Source organism: Polypterus senegalus, chromosome 8 (assembly GCF_016835505.1).
Source record: "Polypterus senegalus isolate Bchr_013 chromosome 8, ASM1683550v1, whole genome shotgun sequence".
Taxonomy (NCBI): Eukaryota; Metazoa; Chordata; class Cladistia; order Polypteriformes; family Polypteridae; genus Polypterus; species Polypterus senegalus.
In genome coordinates, this window is record NC_053161.1 from 168,406,777 (window position 1) to 168,419,148 (window position 12,372).

The 12,372-nt window shown below is 38.2% G+C and overlaps 1 protein-coding gene across 1 annotated transcript in view; it reads left to right on the forward strand.

The window, feature by feature from the left end:
• The window catches only part of LOC120534479 (zinc finger protein 585A-like), a 349,597-nt gene that overhangs the window by 34,598 nt on the left and 302,627 nt on the right, over positions 1–12,372 (forward strand). The window contains exon 3 of the mRNA XM_039762072.1: positions 4,505–5,750. Coding sequence (XP_039618006.1) covers positions 4,505–5,750 — 1,246 coding nt within the window. The remainder of the gene's footprint in view (positions 1–4,504; positions 5,751–12,372) is intronic.

Consider the following 12,372-nt stretch of genomic DNA (forward strand, 5'->3'; position numbering starts at 1 on the left):
TCATCCAACCCGCTACATCCTATCTACAGGGTAACGGGGGGTCTGCGGGAGTGAATCCCAGCCAACGCAGGGCTCAAGGCAGGAAACAAAACCCGGACAGGACACCAGCCCACCGCAGGGCGCGCACACACACCAAGCACACACACGGGACAATTTAGAATTGCCAATGCACCTAACCTGCATGTCTTTGGACTGTGGGAGGAAACCCATGCAGACACAGGGAGAACATGCAAACTCCATGCAGGGAGGACCTGGGAAGCGAACCCGGGTCTCCTAACTGTGAGGCAGCAGTGCTACCCACTGCGCCACCATGCCGCATATTATGCACTATCATTTAGTAAAACATTTATGAATCTTATGTAACCGAAATGGCTCTTATACATCTGGCTCCTAATTGTTTATGCTAGGGCAGAAATCAATTACTTTAACATTACTTAGTAAGAGCCTTCACTACTTTAATGAACTTAAACCAAACTTAAGAAGTTAAAACTTAAATTCTACTGTAAAAACACAAACAAAATTAAAATTAAGCATGCAAAAACTAAAATTAGTCATTTCAATCATTTGCTGCTTTTTGGGGCAGGCACAGTTTGTTCACAGGTCTGTCCAGTGTGCTGGTCTTGGTCTGCACACAAACTCTTCTGACTGCCCCTTTTGCAGCTTGCATTGTCTTGCTGACTTGACCCTTTACCCAGGAGTTCCAGGGTGTAGCATCTTATTACACCCACAATATCCAATTTCTTTATGAAAGTGTCGGATAATGAGCTTAGCAATATGTGAATTCTTCTGAATGATTGCAGGGTGTTTTGCCTTTTCTGGTATAGCAGATTTGTTTGCTGAGTCTTCATCCAACTCTCAATATTCCTTCTTGCAGTATTGGGGCCAGTTTGTTGATTTTACTACCTTTCTCTATGTGCTGATTTTTGTGTAAGGCTTTAACCTCCTCTGGGTAAGCTTGTAATTGACTGAGGTGAATAAGTTTGTTTTCTGCTTTAGACAAGTCATTTAGAGACGGTGGCTTCAGTCTCATCGTTGATTTGTGTTCCTCCATATTTTCTGTGATCAGTGTTTTTTGTTTCTCTGGGCTGTGTCCAGATTTATTGACTGTATATTGAATTAACTTTCTCTCTTCTTTCAGTCGCAGTAACACTTCTTTGAACCTAAGGAACCACGCTACTGCTTTCTTTAAATTGAACCATTCTGAGTAGTACTCCACAAGTCTTTTTACCGGTTCATTTTTTTCTTCTACGCTTGTAAGATTTACTACACACCTTTTGATTTCCGGATCATTGCTAATAGACAAGTCCACTTCATCCGGTCTCTTAGGCCATTCATGCAGGAAATTTGGGCCTTGTATCCAAGTCTTACTTTTGATGAAGCTCTCTATTGTTGATTCTCTTGATGCCTGATCCGTAGGATTTTGTGCAGCTCTCTATTGTTGATTCTCTTGATGCCTGATCCGTAGGATTTTGTGCAGATGCGACGTACTTCCATTGCGAGGGTTGTGTGTGCTCTCTTATCACTGTGATTCTGTTGGCAGCAAAAGTTTTGTAACGTGCACTTTCATTTGCAATGTACCTTAATACTGTGGTGTTGTCAGTCCAAAAGACTGACTCTTGCAGGGGAATTTGTAGTTCTTGTTTTAACATTTTGTCCATTTTGATTGCCACCACTGCTGTTGGAAGTTATATCCTTGGTATAGTGACAGGTTTTAGTGGTTTCAATCTTTCCCCATTATAAATGAACAATGTATCTTATGTTCTCTATTAGTTAGGAAGAGGTAGGAGACAGTGCCATACCCATTTTCTGAAGCATTTCCGAAATGATGCATTTGTGCAGACAATATGTGACCAGATCCAGGCGGTTTAATGCACCCATTTACATTGAAGTCCTCAAGTAGCTGCAAGTCATCCATTCCATTTTTTCCATTGCCGGACAAACTTAACCTCCACTTCTTGACCCCATGCATATTTCTCTTTACACAGTTCTTTCAAATTAAGCTTTGCAGGTAATATGACTGGTGCTAAAAATCCTAGTGGATCATATATTGAACTGACCACTGACAGAATACCACGTCTTGTAGCAGGCTTATCATGCAGCTTTAACTGGAACTTGAAACTGTCAGTCTATGTGCACCATTGAACACCCAAGGCTCTTTCACCTGGTAACCAATCATCGCTTAAGTCCAAGTCCTTCTGTTCAATTGCCCTGTTGTTTTCAGGAATGGACAACAAGACTGTTCTGCTATTACTTATCTGTTTCGTAAGATAAAATCCCACCTTTAAGCACAGGTCTTGAAAATCTTTGCAAAATTTTATGGCTTGTTCTTCTGTAGCAACTGACTTTAAACAGTCATCAACATAGACATTGAGCAGCACAGTGTCAACTGCTTCCTCTGGAGCTGTGCCTCTTGCATCCTCTGCTGTTCTTAGTAAGGCATAAGAAGCACAACTGGGTGATGAAGTAGCACCAAAAAGATGCACTGTCATTTTGTATTCTTCTAGTCCATTGTTTAGATTACCTTCAGGCCACCGCAGGAAACGAAGAAGATCAGTGTCTTCATCTGGAACTTTGATCACTTGATAAAACATTAATTTAATATCTGCCATGAGAGCAACTGGCTCTTCTCTGAATCTTGTAAGAACTCTAATGAGTGTATTAGTTAAATAAGGTCCTTTCAGCAACTGTTCACTTAGAGAAAAGCCTTGGTAAAGTGGCTGTACAGTCAAAAATCACTCTGATTTTATTTTTCTTTGGATGATATACTCCATTATGAGGGATGCACCACATTCTCTCCGTTTCGATGTCAGCTGTTCAGTGGGTACCTTAGTGGCATATCCTTTGTCTAAAATGTCTTTCATCAAAATTTTGTAATCCTCATGGAATGTTGGATAAGTAAGATCCCTTTTGAGTCCAATAGTGCGTTGTTCTGCAATGCAACTATTATTTGGCACTTTAAGTGTCTCATCTTTAAAAGGCAGATTAATGCAATAGTGTCCATCCACTAGCCTGGCAGAATCCGAGGCTATGCGCATGAACTTAATGTTCTCCTGTGTTATTTCCTCCTTCTTCTCACAACTGCACTCTGGAAAGTCTGTATTGTACTTCTGGAGTAACATTTGTTCTACCTCCATTATTGTCACATGATTGACTGAATACCTCAGCAGTCATTCATTGTCTGAGTCCTTTACTAGGTCGTTAACAATTCATCTGAGAATTGTGATTCACATCTTAAGGTGCGTCACCTTCACTATGAATGATTTGCCATGGCTCCATGACTTTACGGGCATTTGTACCTAATAACAATTATATTAATAATAGAATTGTGATATTATTATTGCTTTGGTCAGCATTTATCTGGGGTAGATGCACGTCTTTTAGATAAAACCATTTCATAATATCTTCTTGCATAGGGAGGCTCTCCCTTTTCACTGGTATAGAGTTCACTGTGTACACTTCTGGTAAATTAAAAAATGTGTTTTCCTCTATCCCATAGACTTGTAACTCCATCAATATTGTACACTTTACTAATTTCTGTCTATTTATTTTGTCCCTTTCTACAGTGCTGATGTAGATGTGAGACTTTCAGAAGGTTTTAACTGCTCTTGCAAACTTTCTGTGCAAAATGTAACTGAGCTGCCAGAGTCTATTAGAGCATATGTTTCTACACATTTTTCACTTGTTTCAGACTTAACTTTAACTGGAATCACAGCTAAGAAACACTCTTTACCGGTCCCGGTAGCAGTACAAGTATCTAGTGATTCCACAAAATTATGGGAAGAAAAAAATGTCATCCTTTTCCGATGTAGTGTTCTCCTTTTTAGGAGGTGTGGCTTTATCATTGGTGCCTTTTTCCTTATTCATATGCAAAATGCCTGGATGAAAATGAGAGCATATTTGGCATTTCATTTTTCCTTCACAGTCTTTACTAAGATGTTCTTGTTTAAGGCACTTAAAGCATAAGCCCTTAGATTTCAAAAAGTCAATTCTACTTTCATAAGTTAGTTTCTGGATTGTATACTTACAACTCTTTGTTATATAAAATCTTCCACACAGACTTGAGCGGAGAGTGCTGCTAATTGACAAATTTGAAAGACAAAAGCAGTTATTTGTGGGCGGTTGGCATAGTGATAAGGACCTTTTGCGTTTGTTTATGACCAAAGAAGGTGCTTATGAGCAACAGTTTTTCATAGGCTTTCTGGAAACTACTTTTAAGAATATGATGACAATACAATACAGTTCTGTAATGTAGTTAGCAAGACGTGTCCATTAATGTTTCAGTTGTGTCTGTCACATGTCTACTGTTTCAACGTCTTTTCTACAGAGGTTGTGCTTGTGTTGTAATACAGAAGTTAAAAAGAACAAGATGGGTGGCTTGCAAATTATGTTTGGCAATTGCTTGTGCTGATCAAAGGTGGTTCCCAATTTCAACCAGAATTTAGTGTTGTGACTTAATGTCAATAATAGAGTAATGGATTGAAAATCTGTTTCCTTTTACATGCAGGAGGCAAACCGCACTGCTGTTCTGAATGTGGCAAAACATTCTCTCAGAAGAGTAGTCTTCAGGCTCACCAAAGAATTCACACAGGAGAGAAGCCATATTGTTGTTTTGAATGTGGCAAACAATTCTATTACAAGGCTAGTCTTCAGAGCCATCAAAGAATTCACACTGGAGAGAAACTGTTTTCCTGCTCTGATTGTGACAAACAGTTTATACACAGATGGCATCTTCAGGTTCACCAAAGAATTCACACAGGAGAGACACCACATTGTTCTGAATGTGGCAAACATTTCTGTGACAACAGTACTCTTCTGAAACATCAAAGAATTCACACAGGAGAGAAACCCTATTGTTGTTCTGAGTGTGGCAAAACATTCTCTCTGAAGAGTAATCTTTATAAACACAAAAGAATTCACACCAAAGAAAAGCCATATTTTTGTTCTGAATGTGGCAAACAATTCTATGACAAGAGTAGTCTTCAGTACCACCAAATAATTCACTCAAGGGAGAAGCCATATTGCTGTTCTGATTGTGACAAACAATTCTATCTCAAAAGTGGTCTTCAGAAACACCAACGAATTCACACAGGAGAGAAACCATATTGTTGTACTGAATGTGGCAAACAATTTTATGAGAAGAGTAATCTTCACAACCACAAAAGGATTCATACAGGAGAGAAGCCATATTGCTGTTCTGAATGTGGCAAAGCATTCTCTCAGAAGAATAATCTTCAGAAACACCAAAAAATTCACACAGGAGAGAAACCCTATTGTTGTTCTGAATGTGGCAAACTTTTTTGTGACATCAATAGTCTTCAGACACACCAACGAATTCACACAGGAGAGAAACCCTATTGTTGTTCTGAATGTGGCAAACAATTCTATCACAAGAGTAGTCTTCACAACCACAAAAGAATTCACGCAGGAGAGAAGCCATATTGCTGTTCTGAATGTGGCAAAACATTCTCTCAGAAGAATAGTCTCCTGAAACACCAAAAAAATAACACAGGAGAGAAACCGTATTGTACTGAATGTGGCAAACATTTCTGTGACATCAGTAGTCTTCAGAAACATCAAAGAATTCACACAGGTGAGGAACCCTATTGTTGTTCTGAATGTGGCAAACAATTATATCGCAAAAGTAGTCTTCGAAATCACCAAAGAATTCACACAGGAGAGAAATCCCATTGTTGTTCTGAATGTGGCAAACAATTCTATCGCAAGAGTAGTCTTCGAAATCACCAAAGAATTCACCTAGTAGAGAAGAAAACCCCAGAAAGTTCTACAGATTGTTAAGTGGGGAAGATGCACTGAAAGTAAAAAGAACTCCAGAAATAAAAGAAAATGAAAAAGTGAAGAATTTTGGAGAAAAAAATTATAAAGATGGTCAAGAATGCCACAACCAAGCAAAATGGATCACCAAACTACAGATGGAAACAAAACTCATCCAAGCAAAAGAAATGACATGGAATGAAGTAAAAGAGGAAGCTGAAAGAAAGAAAATAAGAACTGTTGCTAGCTAGAAGACATCTAGTTCAGATGCTGTTCCACATTTTTTGGATAAAGCATTTAACCTTCCCTGCTCTACGATATGGCTGACAGCAGAGGCACAATAATACAGGAACCAGAGGCAACAGCAGAGTGTCTTAAAACAGGAACAACTTCCCGACTAATGAAATATGACCAAACAAATATTTAAAAAAAAATACTGCCCAATCTTTCTTTCAACCATCTAATAATTATTCACAGCCATAGATGCAGAGTGAATTTACACAAACCCAGACCATAACAGCTTAATGGCAATAGAAGAAAAATTGAATAAAAGATAGGCATATGGCACTAAAGAGCAGCTACTAATGAACAAAACCATCATGTAATGTTGCAAAAAATTTCAGAAACCCAATTGTGGCACGAGTAGTTATTAGTCATTGGCAATAGTTAGTCACTTGGAACTTGCCAGTACTGAATGGGAGACAAATAGGTGCCAGAAAACCAGATATAGTAATTATAAACAAAAAAAAAAATTTAAGAAAGTTTAGATAATGGAATTATCAGTTCCCAGAGACTGCTCAATTTTAAGAATGGACAGGCAAAAAATTAAAAAGTATCAAGAAATTCAATTGTACGTATACCAAATGTGGGATAAAAAAAGAAAGGGTCTGTTGTTCTTGGATCAACAGGAATAATAAAGAGAAACTTTCAGGCCTATCCTGATGAAAGAGTGAGGTTCACTCCTACTTTGCTAGTAAGCACATCAAGAAAGTTTTAGAGAAACCAATAACGAAAGAAGCCAGATTACTGCTGTGAATGTAGCAAGCAAATCTCTGGCAGGAGTGGTCTTCAGAGCCAGAAAAGAATTCATACAGGAGAGAAAAAAAAAATGTATCACTATCACACACATAAAAATAAAACAAGGGATTTTTCACTGTCTTTCATTATCTCCCCTGCCATTCTGCCTATCACTTAACCCATTATGCACCCTCCTAAATAACCTTGGTCATGGATTTATTATCAGCTTTCACAGAGATCCATGTCCTCACATAATTACTCGCCTCCTTTTTATTGACAATTTGAAACTGTACAGCTCCTGCAGCCAGCAACTGTAAGATCAGCTAAAACTAGTAAAACTGATTTCAGATTACATTCAGAGATTGACAAGTGTGCCAAAACTACCTTTGTCAATGGAAAGCTAACTTTTAACTGCAAACATCAAAACCGATCAGGAGTGTGCTATTAAAAATTTGAATCCAGATGAAACATACAAACACCTCACCATCTATGAAGGAGCCGACAGAGACCACAAGACGCTAAGATAGACTGTCATCAAGGAATACATGATCAGAACAAAAAGAATCATTAAGACCCCCCTCACTTCACATAACAAAACCCAAGCTATTAATCAATTTGCAATTCCTGTGCTATCCTATCGTTTTGGTATCATCAACTGGTCACAGAATGAGCTCCATAAACTGAATACCAAAATAGGGAAATTGCCACATGTGTAGCAACAATCGGAGTCTATATCCCAAGATCAGAAGGAGCTATGGGCCTAATTGAAATTGACTACACATACAGATTGGTGATAATTGTACTACAAACTTACCTGATGAGCCTAAAAGACCTAACGTACAAATAACATTCAACCATAAAGTAAAAGTCTAAACTAACAACCATAATCAAACTTGCTCAGCTCTTCTGGAAATTGCCGAAATGTATAGAAGCTCCTCGACTATATACACAGAAGAACACAGTACAAAATGCTAACCAGCAGAAGAAAGAGTTCAAAAAGTTGTATCAGCAGAAATGAAGAACAAATTTGGAAGACCACAAGTATAGCGGTAAATACACTTCCATCCTCCAACAGCCTCTTGTGGACCCAGAACTTACCTATATATGGTTCATGAGGGGTGAATCACAAACAAAAGATGAATGGCTAATTTCATGTAAAATCATTGGGATTAAATCACTTAGAGATCTGTACATAGACAAAGCCTTTGCATCCTGTGATTAATTACACTCTAAATGTAACTTTCCAGCAACACATTTCTTTCACTGCCTTCAAATTAGAAATTTTGTTAAACAAAACCTGCCGATTTTCTTCACCTCCCACCTACCTGTATTCCAGAAGATCAGTCTTCAAGACTCGGACAGCATTTCTGTGATATATAAAAACATTTTACAGTCCCTCCCTTTCAAAGATCCCAGAGAAAAATGGGGAAAGGATCTCTCACTTAACATCTCAGAAAAGGAGTAGAAAGTAGCAATGCGCAGAATTCACTCAAGCTCCATATGTGCAAAACATACAATTATTCAACTTAAAATTATATTTCGAGTGCATCTGTCTCATTTAAAATTGTCCAAAATATTTCCAGGACAAGATCCAATCTGCAAACATTGCAAGAAAGTTCCAACCTCACTGGACCTCATATTTTAGGACTGCACCTAGTTAACATCATTCTGGATAAAAATCTTTAAATGCCTTTCAGACAGCCTCGGTGTCACAATCCCTTCTAATCCAGTAACAGTTGTGTTTGGTGGGCTGACAGAGGGGCTTAAAGTGGAGAAGGACAAACAAACTGTGATTGCCTTCACTACACTATTGGCACGTAGACTTGTCTTGCTCAACTGGAAGAATCCGAATTCTCCTATTCTAAGTCAGTGGGTAACTGATGTTAAATATTATCTGAAATTGGAAAACATCCAATTCTCACTTAAAGGATCTGTGCAGAACTTTTTCAAAGCCTGACAGGATCTAATCAATAACATTGTAGAATAAGCATTTAAACTTTCTTTTATTCTACTGTATTTATTTTTATATCTACGTATTTTTACTATTATTAAAAGTTGTACTCTGCTGGCCTAGCTCTCTTTCTCACGGGTGGGGGGTGATTTGTTTGTAACCTAGTTTTGTTAAACTTGACTTGCTGACTTGCTTGTATGGAATGTTATTTGATTTTAATAAAATTAATAAAACATTAAAATAATAAATGAATGAGATCTATACCCAGTCTCCTTAAGGCCTATGGTAAGAAAATATTCTAAAAAAAAGTCCTTCTGGGAACTTATCTTCCCAAATGAAAAGTTTCACATCATCCTCTGCCTCGGCACTTGGGAACAGTAGGTGATGGCGCCCATCTTCAGTCAGCCTCATATGAAGTGACAATCAAGATGGACTCCATTGCTGGCCCAGCCCAGGGTTGAGGAATGTTACTTGGTTACATCACTCCATACTTACCAACAAAAGTAACTAAATATATTACATGGTTAACTATTAAAAAATGAAATGCTTTACTGACATTGCTTTGCTTTTGCGTTGCTTCGGTAGTAACACTGTAATGTGTTTTGTTTTTTTTTACTTCAATAAAATAAGTTGTGTTACTTTAAAAATTAATCTACAATATGTAATGCACATCACTCCTAACACAAACCCCACCACAGTTGTCTCTTTTTGTCGATCTGTGTAGGATTTCTTTTTTTTAGTTTTTTTTTTCTTCTGTATGAAATATTAATTCATTGTTATCTGTACATCTGCCTGAATAAAGATGATATGATTATTATGGTATGTTTTGTTTTCTCTCCAGTAATTGTGCGATTTTAAAGTAAAAAGTGTGGTCTAAGTAGCATATTTCAGAGTGGGATGGACGGGCTTCTCCAGTGAAGTAAAAAAATACTGTATATATAGCGCCCTGCATAATGTTTGGGGCAAAGACACACTATTCCTTGATTTCACCCTCTGTGCCACAGTTTAAAATTACAAATCAAACAATGCAGACATTGTCATTAAAGTGCATGCTGCAGACTTTCATTTAAGGGGATTTGTATAGGTTTTGGTGACACAAGATTTTTTCTACAATGTCTTCCCCCATTTCAGGGCACCATAATGTTTGGGACAATTGTTGTTACAGGTGGTTGTGATTCCACAGGTGTGTCATATTACTTCAACAGATACCGCAGCTTGCTTCTACCCTTTGGAGTCTGTAGTTGCCGTTATTCAGCATGGTGGCAAGAACTGTGCCAGTGAAATTCAAAGAAGCTATTATGAAGTGTAAAAACAAGAAGCAAACCATTGGAGACATTGGTCAAACCTTAGGATGACCTAAATCAACTGTCTGGAATATACAATACAATACAATTCATTTTTGTATAGCTCAAAATCACACAAGAAGTGGTGCAGTGGGCTTTGACAGCCCCCCAGCCTTGACTCTCTAATTTGACAAGGAAAAACTCCCAAAAAACCCTTGTAGGGAAAAAATGGAAGAAACCTTGGGAAAGGCAGTTCAAAAAGAGACCCCTTTCCAGGTTGGTTTGGCGTGCAGTGCGTGTCAAAAAGAAGGGGGTCAATGCAATACACAGAAGAGAACAAATCCTCAGTACAGTATAAAAATAAAAATATCATTAAGAAAAAGGAACACACTGGTGAGTGTTGTAATCACAAAGGGACTGGTAGGCCTCCACTGATGATGAGAGAAGAATCCTCATTATGGTAAAGAAAAAGCTCCAAATGCCCATCAGACACCTCAGAAACAGTCTTCAGGAGGCTACTGTGTGAGTGTCAGAGACAACTATCTGCAGAATACTTCATGAACAGAAATACAGAGGCCACACTGCTAGATGCAAACCAACAGAACAGGATGTCCAGAGTACAGTTTGTAAAAATTGAGCCTGCAGAATTCTGGGAAAAGGTCTTATGGACAGACAAGAGAAAGATTAGCATCATCAGAGTGATGGCAAGAGCAAAGTGTGGAGACAAGAAGGAACTGCCCAAGATCCCAAGCAGATCACCTCATCTGTTAAACATGGTGGTAGTGGTGTTATGCCTTGGGCATGTATGGCTGCCACAGGTCTTGGTACACTTCTCTTCATGGATGATGGAACTGCTGATGTCAGTGGCACAATGAATTCTGAGGTGTGTAGAAACATCTGATCTGCTCAAGTTCCAGTAAATGCCTCCAAACTCTTTACACAGCACATCCAAATGTGTGCCTCAGAATTACAGCTTTACTCATGAGGTTCACCAAGGTAAGAGAGGCAGTGGTTCAGCAAATATTTATTCAAGTTGGTTAAAGTGTAAAGATATGAGCTTTGGTATGTTCGCATCTTTTGAGTATCTTGCAGTTGTTATTCAAGTAGTTTCTCAGTCACTAGTATTGTCCGTGTGCAGACCACCTAAATATACAGTAATGCCTCTTTCTTTGAGGAATTCTCAGACTTAGTGTCAACTATAATAACTAACTATGACAGGTTCCAAATTGTTGGCGATTTAAATTTTAATTTTGTTAATCATTGTGACCTGAAAGCAAAAGAATTCATGAACCTCCTGCACTCTTTTGATCTGAGCCAACACACAAAGGGGACACACTCTGGATTTAGTGACTGCTAAAGGATTAAAAGTTGATCTTAGGCAAATTGTGGATATCAGTTTATCTGACCATTGTCTCTTACTGTTTAGTGTAGAAATACTGATGGCTGCACTTAATGAGAAGTGTATTGTTAAAAAAAATGCTTCTTTGATTCATCTGCAGCCTTAATATTTACAAACATTTTAATCAACCATTTCATTTGTACTGCTGATTACAATGGTGATAATAATGTTAATAGTTTTAATGTCAAAGTGAAAGCTGCTGCTGACCTAGTCGCTCCTGAAAATAAACCTCCAGCTCTGTTACACCATGGAAGACCCAAAGAGTGTCTGATTTAAAGAAAATGTGCTGGAGAGCTGAACGTAAATGGAGAAAAACTAAATTGATTGTCCATACTGAAGGCTAACATAACAGAATACAACATACAGTGGTGTAAAAAACTATTTGCCCCCTTCCTGATTTCTTATTCTTTTGCATGTTTGTCACACAAAATGTTTCTGATCATCAAACACATTTAACCATTAGTCAAATATAACACAAGTAAACACAAAATGCAATTTTTAAATGATGGTTTTTATTATTTAGGGAGAAAAAAAAATCCAAACCTACATGGCCCTGTGTGAAAAAGTAATTGCCCCCTGAACCTAATAACTGGTTGGGCCACCCTTAGCAGCAATAACTTGCAATGAGTCTTTTACAGCGCTCTGGAGGAATTTTGGCCCACTCATCTTTGCAGAATTGTTGTAATTCAGCTTTATTTGAGGGTTTTCTAGCATGAACCACCTTTTTAAGGTCATGCCATAGCATCTCAATTGGATTCAGGTCAGGACTTTGACTAGGCCACTCCAAAGTCTTCATTTTGTTTTTCTTCAGCCATTCAGAGGTGGATTTGCTGGTGTGTTTTGGTTCATTGTCCTGTTGCAGCACCCAAGATCACTTCAGCTTGAGTTGACAAACAGATGGCCGGACATTCTCCTTCAGGATGTTTTGGTAGACAGTAGATTTCATGGTT